The sequence below is a fragment of the Phoxinus phoxinus genome (assembly GCF_949152265.1).
Source record: "Phoxinus phoxinus genome assembly, chromosome: 20".
NCBI classification, from domain to species: Eukaryota; Metazoa; Chordata; class Actinopteri; order Cypriniformes; family Leuciscidae; genus Phoxinus; species Phoxinus phoxinus.
Genome location: NC_136895.1, coordinates 27,309,414 through 27,327,193, shown reverse-complemented (window position 1 = coordinate 27,327,193; position 17,780 = coordinate 27,309,414). Strand labels below are relative to the sequence as shown.

The window sequence follows — 17,780 nt, the reverse complement described above, 5'->3', positions numbered from 1 at the left end:
GTTTAAACAAATTTGAATAAAAGTTTTTTTTAGACAATTCTGACCTACCCTACCTTTAACTGTTAAAAAGTTATATTAGAAGATCCTCTCTTATTGATATTACTGCCTGAATACTTTTAATTACGGCCAAAGAGTCTGTTCACAGTACAATCCTATCAGGTCTGACCTCTTCAACCCACAGTAGTGCAATAATGACTGCTACTATTTCTGCTGTGTACACTGATAACCGGTCAGATAGTCTTTTGGAGAAATGGATTTTAAATTCTGGTATATATATATTCCAACTTCCACACATTCCTGTTTATTCTTGGATCCGTCTGTATAAATCTTTAAATAATTATAGTAACTGTTTCTTACGTAAAGGTATGTTTTAACTCCTATTTCCTCCATTCTCTTTTCTTTTCCAATATATTAATACAAACACAAGCTGGCATAGCTCGTATAGAGTCAACGGTAAGAATATTTTCCCAAGATAACCTTGTAAATCGAAGTGTTTAAGTCATATTGCTGTCTTTACATTGCAGTAAGGGCAGAGCAAAGCGTCTGGAACTTTGAGCTTGTCAATCTGTCTCGCTGAGTGTCACACAGATGCCCGGTCATTCTACAGAAACGTCCACATGGTATGGCAAGATGTCTTTAAATGACAGCTTAATTATTTTTTTAAAATAAATTTTGTGCATTTAAAGACCGCATGTACCATTTTTTGTCACTGGTGTTACCTTACTTAGTTCTTTGGCAATATTAAAGTTTATTTAAGTTTATTATTTTACAATATAATGTTTTTATTATTATTATTATCATTATTATTATTATTATTATTACTGTAATTATGAAATGCAGTCTTGAAGATCCAATAAATAAAAAATTCAGCACATGTAGTCGGAGTTACAGAATAATAATAATAATAATAATAATGCAACAAATAAGGAGATAGTCTTATTTTAATCAGGTTTGTTAAAAAATGTGCTTGAATGATGTTAGTTAATTGTGCAATCATGTATTTGCTATAACAATAAAAAATATTTGAAAACCAGTTAAAATCACGTAATGATGCAATCCTTTAATTCGTACTCTGTTACTCGCTCTCTAGCAACGGGTAAAGTCATCTTTGCTCGAGATTGAAGCCAAAAAATTATCCTTTATTTTGTATTTATTGTCAACACAGTGCAGCAGCGGACAGACCTAGATTAGGCTGAGCATCCACTACATAAGGACTGTCTGCGGGTGCAGGAACCATTCCCCAGGGGGAACGTTGTCTCTGGACAGTTTGTCTGGGCCGTCGTTCAAGTGTCCCGGCACATGCGCGGCTCTGAGCGAGCGCAGTGAGTGCTGAGCCCAAACGAGGAGGCGTTCCGCCAGAGCGCAGAGAATTCTGGATCTGACACTGCCCTGGCTGTTCACGTAGGACACCACAGACATGTTGTCCGTGCGTACCAGTACGTGGTGGTCCCGCAGGGAGGGGAGGAAGTATTTCAATGCGTTCTTGACCGCTATCACTTCTAGACAGTTTATGTGGAGGCTTTTCTCCCGGTCTGACCAGGGGCCATAAACCGGTCTGTCCTCGAAAAGAGCGCCCCAACCCAGGTTGGAGGCATCCGTCGAGATGACCTTTCGGTACGAGACGACTCCCATCGCCACTCCCAACTGGTACCAGTCGGCCGCTATCCAGGGCTGCAGAGCTGAGACACAGCTCTGAGTTACTCTGATTCGCGAGCCGCCGGAAGCCCAGGCTAAGTGAGGCACTTGAGCATTTAGCCAGCATTACAAAGGGTGCATGCGTAATAGACCCAGCTGGAGCACTGCTGCAGCTGAAGCCATGAAGCCCACATTCTCTGAAACGTTTTCAGAGGAACAACACTGCCTTTCTGAAAAGACGCGGCCAGGTGCCGGACACGGCGCGCGCACTGTGTCGACAAGCGGGCCGTCATAGCCAACGAATCCAGCTCTATTCCCAGAAAAGAGGTTGACTGACGGGGCATTAATGAGCTCTTGGTCCAGTTGACCGTGAGACCCAGGCTTTCCAGATGACTGAGTAGCACTGCTCTGTGAGATATGAGTTCTGTCTCTGATTGTGCTAAAATCAGCCAATCGTCCAAATAGTTCAGAATTCGCATACCCTGGCCTCTCAGGGGAGCGAGAGCTGCGTCTATGCATTTCGTAAATGTAATGAAATAAAATGAAATAAACCAGTCCCTCGGGCGAATTTGCGCGAGGATTTGTCTGGTCGTGAGCATTTTGAACGGTCGCCTCATGAGAGATTTGTTCAAATATCTCAGATTTAACATAGGTCTGAGAGCTTCTTGGGCACGAGAAAGTAACGGCTGTAAAAGCCTGACTCGCTCAGAGAAGGATGTAGCGGTTCTATCGCCCCCTTGCACAGCAGCTTTGCTATTTCTGCACGAAGTAGGTGTGCTACTTCCAGACTCACTCTCATCTCAGTCCGTGCTCGAAAGTGCGGGGGGTGACGAGCGAACTGTAGTGAATAGCCCTGCTTTACACCCATTCTGACACGACCGGAATCACTTTCCACGCTTTTGCATGCATAGCTAGGGGCAGAATGGCCTCCGGGTTACGAACACCGCAATGCGCGAGGTAGAGAACCCGTAATGGAGGTATCACTCTCGATGCCTGAATAGGGCGGCTCGCTGACAGCGGCGGCCGGTCGCTTTGCACTCAATGACTCGATCGTTTTGGACGGAGAACATTCTGCGGCGCAAACAGCGGTGCAGCAGCGCTTTCAACACTCGAGCGGTGCGTGCCCGCTTTATGTGAGTGAGCCCTGTAATAGTGAGAGACACAGGGGGAATCGTGCTTGTGTGTAGGGGTGAACACTGGGGCGTGGACACATTTTCTACACTCAGAACACCGTCGGCAGGACTCGAGCATCTTTTCCTCCTTACAGCTGCTAGGGGAACTTCGCGGGCTCAGGTTTTAGCGTGATCTTAGGCCGGGGTCCCCGGGGGGGAGGCTGCCTGCCTGTTACGGCTGTTCGAGCGCGATCGATCTATGGCGGCCGCCCTGTCGCCGCTGCGAAGATGGCGGAGGCTGAGACGAGCGCTGTGTAGAGCTTCGTGCAGGAGGCTGTGCTTGAGAGCGGCCTGCGGTCGAGCTCGAGCGTCGTGGCAGGAAGAGACTCATGGCCTCTGAAAAGCGGTCCACAATTCCGCTTGCCACTGGGCCGAAGAGACCGGCGGAACAGAGCGGGGCGTTGAGGAACACGGCTCGTTCAGATTCGATTATGTCGGCAAACGTTAGCCAAAGGTGTCTCTCCACGACAGTGAGCGAGGCCATACAACTCCCAATCGCCTGGGTTGCGGACTTAGTGGCACGAAGGGAAAGGTCCGTTGCGCTGCGCAGGTCCGTGATGACAGCCTGGCCAAACCTTCTCGTCCATTTGGCGAAGGAGGTCGCCTGGAGAATCTGCAAGACTGCCATGGAGTGCAGGGGACGGGGAGCGCGAAGCTCGAGAGGGTTTCGGCGAGCGTTCGCGGGCAACATCGGGCTCCGGTGGTCTCTGGGCACGGCGTTTCTTCTTGCGCGGACCGCCGGAGACAGGCGGAGCGACAGCTTCGGCGTCGAACACGGCAAGTTGATCCCGCAGGGTTGACTATATAAAGCCCCCATTCTGGCGGGCTATGACGCGTGAGGGCGCGACGTCACGCCCGGCTCAGTGGTAGGATGCTGCAGTTGCCGCGAGGCAGCCAATGGGCAAGCTAGATAGCCTGCCTGCTGCTGCACTGCGTTGACAATATATACAAATTTAAGGATAAATTTTGGCTTCATATCTCGAGCAAAGATCACTTTACCCGTTGCGTAATACTATTACGCAGTATGAGAGAACCTCTGGTAAGAGAACTACTAAGCTAGTAGTTTACTGAGAGTACACTAAAAGAAAACTTGCAAGTATACTTCCAGTATAAAACTATTAAAGGTGCTGTATGGAGTTTTTCTACTAAAATGAATCCATTTTTTATTGCCTGTGTGTGAAGGGGTTGTAATCTCACAACAAAATTATCCACTTGGCGGGTTTTGCTATTACCTCTGAAAGCAAGTATTCCTATTTCTATGTGAAGCTCCGGGCCGGGTCGAAATCCAGTGACGTGACTGAGACCTGCATGCGCGCTCCCGAGCGCCTCGCCTCTCGCCTCGTCTACTGACTTTGCACTCAACAGCGACGACACTGCAACTTTATGACATGGAGTCTGCTAATACTAGGAAACAACTAGCATAACACAGACTCCAACACAAACTCCACATAATAATAAAAAACAAAAGAAAGCACGCGCACGAGCACTCGCTTGTAAATGTATTGGTTACAATCTGAAACATCACCGCTAGATGCCGCTGAAAACTCCATACAGCCCCTTTAACTAGTAGTTTACTGAGAGTATACTTCAAAGTGTACTTTCATAAACAAAAAATTTGCTACAAGTATTAAAATAGTAAACTACTAGTAGCCTATACCCATAAGTTCACTTGCAGTACAAATGAGAAACGTAATTATGAACTAGTTGTGCACTTAAAGTTTACTACTGTTACACTTATAGTACACTTACACCTATACTTTTATATACTTAAAGTGGGCCAATTTAGTCCCAATCGGTATTAAAATAGTACACTTACAAGTTTACTACTAGTACATATTGACATTAGTATACTTACTACATAATGTATACTTAAGTATACTTAAGTAATGTTTAAGAATATTTTTTAAGTAAATTTATCTACATAAAATTAACTTGAAGTATACTTCTTTTTCGTAAGGGTTACCATGGAACGAACATTTGACTAGCGCCATCTTGAGCTGCTTATGTTACTCAGGCCCTGTCCCAAATGGCACACTTCAAATGCACTTATGGTCTTGTGAACTTAATATGGCTGCCGTGTGCACGTGTCTGTGAAGTCCATGAGACTGTAGGGTGTCCTATTTGTCATTTTAGGTTTCAGAAGGTTTCTTGCGAGCTCCACCTTCGTGGTCGATATGCACCCAGCTCGGCACACTTCTGCCGAGCTGCACTGAAGTGAGCTCCACAACAGACTTCTTCCCGACAGTCAAAGAAGTGTTACGTCACGAAAGTGCAGACTTGTAGGAAGAGCGTGATTGTTTAGGATGCTATTTTTGGGACAGGGCTTCCAGAATCACTTTAAAGTTAAAGTTCCTCCAAAATAATTGATTTTCACTGATTATGTTATGCTAAAAAAAATTAAACAGTATGTCCCATTAAGGAATGTTTTATAAATGTTTGACTAGTCAATGCTGCAATTGAAAAAAGAAGGTCCTCAGTGTTTTTTTCCTTTCCAAAATAAATTTTAATATCCATGGAAAACATGACAATTACACAGCTGGGTAAAAGCCGATTGGGGCACAGGCAGAAAGAAAGAGCCTTGACAACAATACTTCACATAATAAAATACTGTAAACACTGAAAACAGCGATACTTCCCTGATAATAAATGCTAAGCTTTGCTACATGCACAGATTAATGCACCCTTCATAAATAATACTCGCTTGATACTTTATAATAAATTGTTAACATAAACCAGAGGAAACAGAGTAAAATAAGCCAACAATCTCATTCTCAGTTGTATAACAGAATAAGTGTAAAAATAATTATTAAAATTGAAAGAACTGAACTATAATCTGTAAATTAATTCAGGATCAACTGATTGCGGTTTGTGTTGTGAATTTAAAAATATTCTGACAAAGCCCCATTTCCTCCTCTTCTTCCTCCTCACAATGTAACATTATATGATTAATCTGTGAGGGTCTGAAGATGATGTTGATGATGATGATGATGATGTCTGTTATGTTTTCTCCCGCTCAACTTTTCTGGATGTGATGTCATACACCACAATGCAGGCAGCAGCCACACCCACCAGAGCAGAGACGACCAATCGGGTGACTGCTTCAGAAACATGACAACAGAAAACACAGTCTGAGGAAATAAAAGAAACAATATGAATCAGAACAGAACATTTGGACAACCAGAGCATTTCAACCGAGATTGACAGAAGGAATCTTAAATACTGCATTTATTTATCATTCAATGTTAAGTATGTAATTTCTACATCACTAGTGGCACAAAATGGAATTGCAAAATTAATTACTGTTTCAAAATGGTTTCCTGAACACTCCCTGTGATTTCCACTAGGGCTGCGTTCCAGTCCACTTTTAGACACGCACTTGCGAGTGCGTTCCACTTCGTGAAGTGGATGAAGGAAGTTTATATGGACAGACCCTCGTTCCCTAAATTTTGACAGAGGGAGCGAGTCTACTTCATATGTACACTTCAGGCACCTATATGTCCCACAATGCAGTACGATTATGACGTTCCCACATATCTCGTCTATTAATTATAATTTTTTTTACATTTAAAACAACCCAAACACACCTATATACATTTGGATGCTGCATTAAACAAATTCTTACTGGAGAAAAAAAAATTAAATAATAAAATCAACTCCAAGTGGTTCCAAGTGATCAAAGGCTTGGGACGTTCCAGTTCAGCCCATTGCAGTTTCAGCCAGTAGTGGCACTCATGCAACGACGTACATCCGAGTGAAGTTAGCGAGTGAAGGGCGTGACGATTTTGGACTGGAACGCAGCCTTGATGTGCCAGTGTCAGGTTGGTCAGGACGCTCAAACAAAAAGAGCAATTACTTGCAAGTGCCACAGAGACAGTGTTTTAAAAGGTGTCTCTGGGAGAAAGCATTTCATTATTGGGGGAAAACCCACCTTTATTTCAATTAAAGCATCTCAGCAGATAGAAAAGTTGACCGTAAAGTGATGTTAAACTTGCTTAAAAATATTTTTTCAAATAGAATTTCTCCTGACGGAACAATCAGTGAAAATCTAGAAAGAGTTCAGTGTCCAAGAAGAACATCATCACATCCATTAATAAAAACTCCGGACTACATGAAAATAGCTAAGGTCATCCCCATCTACAAAAATGGTGATAGCCATTTACTCTCAAATTATAGACCAATTTCCCTCCTTCCACAATTCTGAAAAATACTAGAAAAACTGTTTGAAATAAGACTCCTTGGACCAAAGCTATTTTTACTATATATCAATGACATTTGTAACGTGTCTACCTAATTAAATTGTGTTTTATTTGCAGATGATACAACTTTATTTTGTTCCAATCAAAATTTGGGACAGCTTCTAGACACAGTGGAAGCAGAAATGAAAACATAAAAAAAAATGGTTTGATGTTAATAAACTGTCATTAAATATAAATAAAACTAAATTTATTTTATTTAGTAATAAACAAATAAATACAAACGTCCAGATTAGAATTGATAAGTTTGAACTAGAAAGGGTAAATGAAATAAAAATTTTAGGCGTCATCATTGACCACAAAATCAGTTGGAAATCCCTATAAAATCAAACCTATAAAATAACCTATATAAAATCAAAAATTTCTAAAACTCTGGCTATTCTGTCTAAAACAAAACACATTCTTGATTCAAAGGCCCTAAACATACTGTACCAGTCTCTAATAGTGCCATACATGACTTATTGCGTAGAGATCTGGGGAAATACATACAAAACAATAATAAAACCAAGTGTTAGTCTGCAAAAACGTGCCATGCGAATTATAAATAAAACAGATTATTATCAGCCAACAAACAAGTTATTTATGAATTCCAACCTATTAAAATTTAATGACTTAGTGGAATTCAAAATAGCCAAAATAATGTTTAAAATAATAAATAATACATTTCCAGACTGTATCCAGAACCTGTTTCAGATGAAATCTACTTCTTATGATCTCAGAGGAACACTTATGTTCAGTAAACCACAAATCAGAACCAATGTCAAACAGAGATGTCTGTCTGTTCAAGGGGTTAAACTGTGGAATAGTCTCGATGATGAACTAAAAACATGTAAATCCATTAGTAGTTTTAAGAAATTATAAAAAAAAAAAGATTACATTATACAAAGCAGAATGAATCTAGCTGCTTTTTCTTTAGTCATTGAACACAAGATGATTTTGGGATGTGTTGTTTGCTAAATAAATGATATGCAATAAGCATAAGCTTCAGCCGACACCTTTTCGGTCGACCAAAAAACAAACAAAAAAACATTTCTTTTAAATATTGTTTTCATTGTAATTTAAATTTTGTTTTTATGTTTGCTTGTAAATTGTTTTTCTTTCTTTTTTTGTTTTTCTTTTGAAGTTGACCGAAATAAACTTTAACTCACTTTTAATAACATTGTTGATACAAATACATTAAATCAGTGACCAGGAACACAAATAACTGCTGATATCACTGCTGACGTACCTGGACATGTCTGGCAGAGTTCAGAGTTGAGATTTGTGGTCCAGTTGGTGAATGAAGAAGCCACCACACAGCTGTAGGAATCATCCAGACACTCAATCTCCAGAGGTAGAGAGAGACTGATGCTGAGATCAGACACACTGATGCTGGACAATACACTGTGTCCTTTGTACCAGGAGAGAGTCACATGACCCACATTCATCACAGAACACAGCAGCACACATTTGGACACTGATGATCCTGATGATGATGAACAGTTTGAAGAGTTACTGCTAATGACAGGAATAGGCAGAGGAGCTGAAAAACATGAAATATCAGAGAGACATAAGAATAAATTATGAGGCCATGCATGATCTACATTCCACAAAGCACAAAGCAAAACATCAAATGAAGAGAGGCAAGTCTTAACACCGCGTGAGATTAAAACCCACAGCGCAATGTTTAAGAGCCAACATCTATCCACTGAGCCACACTTCTCTACATCGCAAAACCGGCATATGCAGTTGAGAGTTATTACACAAAAGCACTGCTGTTGCTCTTGCACTTTGAAAAAGAAAAATGATTTCAAGTGGCTGTAGTGTTGATAGACATACACAAACATGAACACAATATATAGCCAGTTTAGTCTAAATACACGAAAGTATTGCCAAGAAACATCCTGACTAACTTTGCTTTGGTGTGAAACCGGAATGATGTTGAAAATTAAAGACAAGATTTTTTTTATCATATTCACTGAAACGACACTATGCTCCAACAGAACAACATAAATCAGCCTTAAAAACAAAACAAAAACAAAAAACGTGCTTCTACCTACGTGCTAAATCCACCACTCCCGGTTCTTCTGGTCCAATCAGCGCAGGGCTGTGTAAGATCTGACTAACAATTAAACTGTCACAGTTCGTGCACACGCCACAGATCCCACCCTCGCGCATGTTGCAATATCACATACACACACCTGAAGTTCGCAGGTGTGTTGGATTGTACAATGCGTGATGGCGGAGAGAAAAAGTGCACACACACTGACGAGCTCGATAGGAGGGTAATGGGGCAGGGGCATGAGAGTTGTAAACATTCAAAAAGTTGTAAATATTCTGCCTGACTTGCCGACTGCAGCTTTAACATTTTTTTTCACTGATAAAATGTCCACTTTTGCTAGGCTTGGAGCCACTTATGATGAAGAATGGACAGAAGAGGAGCAGTGGGAAGAAAATATTAACATCCAAAAAAGGCAACAAATCAATGTGTTTTAATGTAATAAGGACAATGTTTTTTCTAAATTTGTTTGTTCTAAAATTGTAGCTTTGAAATTTGAGAAGTGAGTTGTGTTATATGACTGACAGACCCCAAACTTGATCAATCATAATGCTAAATTTCACAGCTTTCATCAATATGATTTTTTTGAGCTGCTACAGACTCTCATGGCAAAGTTTGAAGAATAATAAAAATGCACAAATGTGTCTTCACTTTTAGAGGAGACCAGTAGTTCATCTATCCATCCAGATCCTGATCACCACTGAAAGCATTTTAACAAACTGCATAATGTCCAGTGCACCCCGTCCCCCATTTTTATATTTCATAAGCAGGGTCCGAAATTACCTGCCACGGGGACTGGTAGATGAAAAAAATCCACCAGCCAAGCATATTTTTTTACCGGCCAAAATAATAAACAGCCTTTTTGTGTCACATATACATTAATTTCAGTACATTTAATTGAGATAATAAGGTATTATGTTGAATACAGACATAAAAAATTGTCCAGAGCAAAATTTTAAATGTAGGCTATAATAACACACACACACACACACACACACACACACACACACACACACTCTCTCTCTCTCTCGTTTTTATGTTGAAAGGAATGGCTACTGTTCATTTGCACACACATTTCTGTCATTTTCTATCTGAAGCTATTGCCTGCAACATTGAAAACTTCGGTCTCTTGTGTTTAGCGCGGAAGCTCGCGTGATTGCCGCCGGACAGTCGTGCCGTGTACCAGCTGCTTTGACGCGATTATCAGTTTAACTGACTCGTAACGTGTGCAATATCTCACGACCTCCCGAGTGTCCGAACATTTTATTTTATTATTTACTCGCTAAACGGAAAATCTACCAGCATTTGTCGCTTGGCGTGTGTTAATTTCGGATGCTGAAGACAGCGCTTAGGAGACGGTGAAGCCTTTATACTTTCGTCTGTCTCCACTGAGAGAGCGAGAGAGAGAGAGAGCGAGAGCGAGAGCGAGAGCACGACCGGGGCTCGCTCTCTCTCTCTGCTCGTTCTTCAGTTAAACATGCGCCCTGTCACACGCGCAGCAGTTCGTCTACATTCGGCTACTCACCGATCAGATAAGACTATGGCAGGACAAACATTTTATTACATTACTATTTTGGTATGAACATTCACCCGCCAGTGTGGCTGATAGCCTTTTGAGATTTACTCGCCAAATGGAAAATCTACCCGCATTTGGCGCTTGGCGGGTGTTCATTTCGGACCCTGTTCATAAGACCTATACTTGTACAATGAAAATAAAGTTGAATCATTTTAATTATAACAATAAAATGGCACTTCTGTAATATATAATAGAGTGAGCTGTATTCTCTACTCACCATAGACAGTAACAGTGAATCTGTGTGTAGACGATGATCTGCTGCCGCTGATCTCAACTTCATAAACTCCAGCATGATCAGTTGTGATGTTCATGATGGTCAGAGATCCAGTCTTCTTGTCCAGCTTCAGTCTGTCTCTGAATCTCCCATCAAGATTATCAGGGATTGTATATTTCACTCCATTAGTTTTAGCTATAAGAGTCTTGTTAGATCCAAATGTCCAGAATATCTCTTCACCTTCCTGTATTTCAGTGAGACCAGAGTTTAGAGAGACTGAATCTCCCTCCATCACTGACACTGACTTCACTGCATCTGTACCAGCAAACACTCCTGAAGAACACACAGACACAGTCTCTCAGTCACACTTTCAACTTTAGGTTGTTATAATCAGTGGTGTAGTCTACGTGATACGCAGGTATACGCCGTATACCCACTAGGAAATGCCAAGTATTTCCGTATACCCACTAAAAAAAGCGTGAGGATACGTAACAACTTCGTTTTGTGACAGAACTTTCACACTTTCATTCATAAATTCACCGCGTCTGTGTTTGCAATGGACACAGATCAAATCGCGTGAATATTAAAAACTAAAAGAGACTGCAGTTGTTCAACGCGTCTCTGGGAATGAGCGCTCAATGTGTGCTCTACTACACACACACACTGAAGCAAGCGCGTGCTTGTGTCAGCGCTTCACTGTAGCTATGAGACATGATGTAGCTACACATGATGACACATTAACTTCTTCACAGCGCTGCTATGAGAGTCACTTCATGAGAATTTCACCATTTCATTTGATAAAACTATCGTCATTCATTCGTATCATACACACACAGAAACTGTAATGTCTTTACGACAACCTGTCAAAATAAAAGTTCGGTATAAACTCAAAGAAATTATGAAAGAAATTGCACAGTAAAATGTACTGTAAAATAATAACAATGATGAAATCTATTAAAACTTATTTTAAAAAGGAATATCACACAAGTTTTTATAAATGTTTTAATTTAAACAGTAAACTTGCCAAAACAATAACACAATTTTCTTTCAAAAGCACCATTTCTAAAAGTAAATTTGTATTTGTGCCTATATTGTTTTATTTTTATTTATTTTATTGTCAGCTGATAAAACCTGTGCTTCAGGGACCATATTCATATAACATCTAAGGCTAAATGTAGGCTAGCTCTTAACTGGCTGAGTTAAATGGTGATTAACACTAAACAGTAGAAAATCAGTCCAGTCTCCTCAGCTGTAAATGTCATTGGCTGTTAAAGTCTTGTGTTGCTTATAACAAATTGACATGTTGATAACACTTAGTCTCATAATGCTCTCAATGACATGTCGTCGCATACTGTATGCATTAGTGAGTGTGGTGGTGCTTATGTGGTGATGAGATGGGTTAGTGTGAGACGGGTTAGGCGGGGGGGGGGGGGGGGGGGGGGGGGGGTGCTGGGGTCACAGTATACTCACTACAAAAAACTAGACTACACCACTGGTTATAATGAAGCTTTAACTGAAGTTTGAAGTTGTTTTGAAATGATTACAAACTTTGAGAAAGTACAAAGATAGAAACAGCATCATGGGAAACCAATGGCAGAGTGGAAAACACAGATATCCGAGTTCTCACACCTTCATATAGTTTACGTTTTGGTTTAGTGTTATAAGTTACATAAGTAAACAGTTAGATAATTGACAGTGGAACTGAAGTTCATTAGAGCTCCACACAAATAACGTGCAACTATAAATGATAAAACATGTTTATAACTCACCAACCAGAGAGCAACAGCAAAGACAGCAGAAAGCAAATGTGTAACACATTTTCTTCAACAGTTCAGTGGGTCTGAAATAGTTACACTTAAGTTTGAAAACCTGAGAGCGTCTGCTGTAAAGATGTGTCGATAAGCTGTTAACGGTTTAAAACTATTCTGTTAACTTCCGCCAAAGTACGGAATTAGACCACACCCCCTTCAACCAAAACCACACGCCCTCTCTCCAAAACCCGGCTCAAAGACCTGTCAGCCAATCAGAATTCATTGACAGGTAAGAGAGCCTTCAAGTGTTCTGATAAAATCAGATTTTTTTTTTTTTTTGCGATTTACAGGCTGTCATAGAGACAGAGACATTCAGGACAACAATTTCAGTGATGTGTTATTTAAAGAAAATTCTTAAATCCTTATAGCAGGAGAATTGAGGAGCATTCAGTGAACACAGATCTCTTTCTGCATTCCCACTTGTAGTCTTCACATCTTGTCACAGCTCATTTGCATAATTTGAAGCACTTCCTAGCCCTTAAGGCATTTTTAGAGTTGTTTTTTTCTGAGTGACATACACAAAAGTAAAGACTTATAACTCCAAAACTATAACAAGGAGAGTCAAACGGTAGGTATCGTTTGATAGAACACCTTTCAAATACATTACATTTGGACATTGTCATGCTGAGAAACTGCTGATAAAAGACAAAAAATATATATAGGCCTATCATTTTTTTATTATGATTTAGTATATCTTTCTTGTTTAACATGCACATCTCAGGATGGAAAAATGAGGTAGGAGGAAAATTACTGGATGCGCTTTCGACATTTGTCATTAAAAGAACGCCATAGAAACGGCCCCAAATAAAAAAGGCGAAGATAATCGTGTTAGAAAGCTGCAATCGATTTACTATTGGTTAAAATCAATGGGGAATATCTCGTATTTTTCTGGATTGGCGCCTTTGCATGGATGCTAATTTTGGACTCATTTTAATTTTAAGAATCTGCTGTTAATAATGATGTGCCATTTTCCACAATCGGAGCATGTTTCATGAAGTTATGAGTGAAAATGTGACAAATTCCGCATTCGTATATTCATGTACAAAAACTCGCTCAAGTTTACTCAAAGCCCAAAACAATTATGCTTGTTGACCGTGAGACCTTTCAAATGACATATGACACGACTATCTGAGCTGTATGATGTATTTGACATTTTGCAGGGGGGTACACCGGTGGTACACTTGCAGTACACTTCACTGCCCAGGGATGCCCGGCCTCACAGCGCAGACATATTCATAATTCTACAGTATATGGCTGAACATAATAAGTGTACAAAATTCCCCGCCTCACGCATGTGTGCGAGTCGAACTTGTTCAGACTTGTCTGATGCATGCGCAGAAAGTTTTATTTGGCGATGTCCAGTAGCAAAGTTATAGGCTATGAAGGTTTTTTTTATTGTGTGGTATTGCTGTGCGTTCATAACTACGCAAGTAAAAATATTTCATTATGTCAGAGCGTAATGTAAGACTGAAAATAATTCAAGACATTTCAAATGAACTGAGAAATGAAATACTGTTTTTGACCCCTTCTCCTCCAATGACCATTTGCCCAAAGACACAGTGGGGTTCCCTGCTGTTTCTGATAACGATCAAGACCTGTAGGCCAAGATGTTTGTGTATGCACGGGGGAAGTGTAAATACCTGATAGGTCAGTTTTGAATGTCTCACTATTTGGGTTTTTAGTCACATGGTCAAGAAGGATAAATTAGGTTGAAACTGCTGTTCCGCCCTTTTTTCCTCTTCTGGAGCTCTGGCTCTCACCTTCTCTTGGGCTCGCTTCCTTCATCTCTCTCTCTCTCTCTCTCTCTCTCTCTCTCTCTCTCTCTCTCTTTATCTCTCTATTCTATCTCTAAGGTAACATTTACATGCTGGTTAAGATTATTTGGTTTAAGTTATAATCAATTCATTCATCTACTTTGTAACTATTTTAAGTGTAACCATCACCATATTTTGTCATTAAATCTTTCGATTACAGTTAGTGTGCTAGTTTTGATTTGGTCTTAACTTTTGTGCTACATAGATACAATACTATCACTCTCTTTAGTCTATAGCAACGCTCTCCCACGTATGAAGCTATTGTAACTGTACTTATTTTCCGTCATTGGTATAAGTGGCAGTGAGTGGAACAGACAAGAAATGTACAGCTTTAAACCATCTTGCTAATAACGTTTCTTTAGTCGCTCGGCAGTCTTGCAGTCTGAACCCCTGAAAGATTTCCACTCTTACAGTAATTTACACTTATTTTGTAACAAACTTTTGTAACAATTTTGGAATTATTTTGTAACAAACTTATTTTGTTCTCTCACAGAAACCACGTCTATGTGTATATCCACGCTAACCTGTCTACAACTTGCAATTTAGTTTATTCAGAAATATTATTGTGTCAATAAGATCGGGGCAATGCTCATGTATTCGACCAATCATCCTGTTATATTTTGCCAATGACATTTATTCATTTGGGAAAGAGAGTTGCTTGTCATATGTAGATTAAAATATTTATTTATACACTGTCTGATCGGCATATTAGTAATGTTACATGGCGCACGGGAGTGCTAGAGCACACACTTTTGTAATCTGAAATCTCTTGTTAGCAGTGGCAGCCCGGTCTGTTTAATGTAGCTGCACTTAGAGCTCATATATTTCAATAAGCTCTGGTTCACCTCATACAACTTTAACTTCTCCAAGTATATTTATACAGGTATTATCTGTGTATATTCTGTCATGTCATGTCATTTATATTTTTTATCCTTATTTTGTTCTATCACAGAAACCACGTTTATGTGTATATCCGCAAACCTGTCTACAACTTGCAATTTTATGTCCTAATAAATATTGAGAATGGACAAGTTCACTCTGGAGTAGCTGCAAGTCTTTTTAGCTGAAGAATTAGGCCAGTTGAGTTCATGCACTGCGAACACATGCATGTTCATGAGTTCATTCCACTGCGCACAGAATATCGTCTCGGTTACTTACTTAACCTCCGTTCCCTGAGATGAGGGAACGAGTGTTGCGTAAGCTAGCTTACGCTACGGGAAAGCCCCTTTCTCGAGAAGATTGAAGCCTAAAATTATCCTTATAATTTGCTTTAATTTAAAACGCACTTGCTGCAGCGAGCAGACCCAAGCGAGACGGCTCGCGCGCTCATTGGCTGCTCTGCGGCAATTGCTGCAACCTATGGGGAGACGCGGTTAGCATGGGAGCCAATAGGGGAGCTTCGCGCCCTCTATGGGACAAAGCCCGCCGAAATGGGCGTGGCTTCATGCTATAAAATAGCGCGTCGCCCATAGATGGACTGTTTTCATCGACTGAAGCGACATAGACGGAGCACAACACGGCAAGGTTACGCAACACTCCGAACCGAGGTTACGTTCATAACCGAGACGTTCCCTTTCGAGAGTACTCTCGTGTTGCGTAAGCTAGCTTACGCTACGGGAACCCCGTGTAAAACGCTGTGTGTGCTCACAAAGAAAAATCCCCTATCACCGTCCCAGGGCGAGTGCCCGGGGCTCATAGACGAGAATTAAGTTCAGGCCACAAGGGGGGCCGAACCGGGAAATGTAGGAATGGGGCCGAATAAGAATGGACCCCGATTGCTTACATGAGTGAATGCTTGACACTTTATATCACAGTATGCCGTCCTAAGTTGGAGAGTATAGCTGCTATAGCGCAACTAAACTGATAAGAGTTTAGCTTGTAGAGTGGGAACTTCTAGGTTATAGAACCTGATAAATGTGGACGGAGAGGCCCAGCCTGCCACCATACAGATATCTTGAAGTGAAATCCCACTGGACCATGCCCAGGACGAGGCCATGCCTCTAGTAGAGTGAGCTCTGACGCCCAGAGGGCAGCAGAGACCTTTGGAAGCATAAGCCAATGAAATAGCATTGACTATCCATCGTGAAAGGCTCTGTTTTGAGGTGGCCAAACCCTTAGTGCGGCCACCAAGGATACAAAGAGCTGATCCGATTGTCTGAACAAAGCGGAGCGCTCCACGTAAATTCTCAAAGCCCTGACAGGGCAGAAAAAATTCACGTCCCTCTCACCATCAGATGCAGGGAGAGCTGACAGTGAAATGACTTGCGCCCTGAACGGAGTGGCAAGTACTTTAGGAACGTAACCATGTCTTGGCTTGAGAATAACTTTGCAGTCATTAGGCCCAAACTCAAGACAGGTAGCGCTCACAGAGAGCGCGTGTAGGTCACCCACACGCTTAACTGAGGCCAGGGCCAACAGGAAGGCGGTTTTTAGTGAGAGATATTTTAAGTCTATCGGCTGCATTGGTTCGAATGGATCACCCTTCATGGCCTCTAGGACCGTGGAAAGGTCCCAAACTGGAACCGACGGAGGTCGAGGAGGGTTTAGCCTCCTTGCTCCTCTAAGAAAACGGACGACTAGGTCATTTTTCCCCAGTGACTGACCGGACGCTGGATTTAGAAAAGCCGCAACTGCCGATACATATACTTTGAGCGTGGAGGGGGACCTGCCCGCGTCCAGCAACTCTTGGAGGAAGGGGAGCAACTCCGTTACTCCACAGTTTTTAGGATCCATGTTCCGTGCTGAGCACCAGCTCGAGAACACTGACCATTTTAAAGCGTAAAGACGCCTAGTAGACAGCGCTCTAGCCTCCGTGATGGTATTTAACACTCCCTGCGGGAGTTTAACGGGTACCCGTTGAGGGCCCATGCGTGCAGGGCCCTCAACGTATCTGGACCCAAGTTAAGGATGCCTGGCACGTGCGCCGCTCTCAGCGAGCGCAGATTGTGCTGAGCCCATACGAGAAGGCGTTGGGCCATAGTGAAGAGGCTCCGGGATCTGATACCGCCCTGGCGGTTTATATAGGATACCACCGACATGTTGTCCGATCGGACTAAGATGTGGTGACCCTTCAACCGCGGGAGAAAAAACTCCAGAGCTAGCTCGACCGCTTTCATCTCTAGACAGTTTATGTGTAGGCGTTTCTCTAGGTCCGTCCATAGACCGGAGATTGGCCTGCCCTCGTGCAGGGCCCCCCAACCGAGGTTGGATGCGTCTGTTGAGACTACTTTCAGTTTTGAAACAGTTTCCATGGCGACGCCTGACTGG

General features: G+C 41.6%; 1 protein-coding gene across 3 annotated transcripts in view; it reads right to left on the bottom strand.

Annotated features, from left to right (window-relative positions):
* Window positions 1-5,293: 5,293 nt before the first annotated feature.
* LOC306988004 (uncharacterized protein) overlaps window positions 5,294-17,780 on the bottom strand; it is a 34,060-nt gene continuing 21,573 nt past the window's right edge. For 2 of the 3 annotated variants that reach the window (XM_079592702.1, XM_079592700.1), the window contains 3 exons: window positions 10,892-11,221; window positions 8,289-8,582; window positions 5,294-5,935 (listed from right to left, as the gene is read on the bottom strand). In XM_079592702.1, the coding sequence (XP_079448828.1) occupies window positions 5,805-5,935; window positions 8,289-8,582; window positions 10,892-11,180 (714 nt within the window). In that variant the 5' untranslated portion in view covers window positions 11,181-11,221 and the 3' untranslated portion in view covers window positions 5,294-5,804. Of the gene's footprint in view, window positions 5,936-8,288; window positions 8,583-10,891; window positions 11,222-12,657; window positions 12,802-17,780 lie in introns of those variants that run through there. The other variant, XM_079592701.1, reaches the window with a different exon arrangement.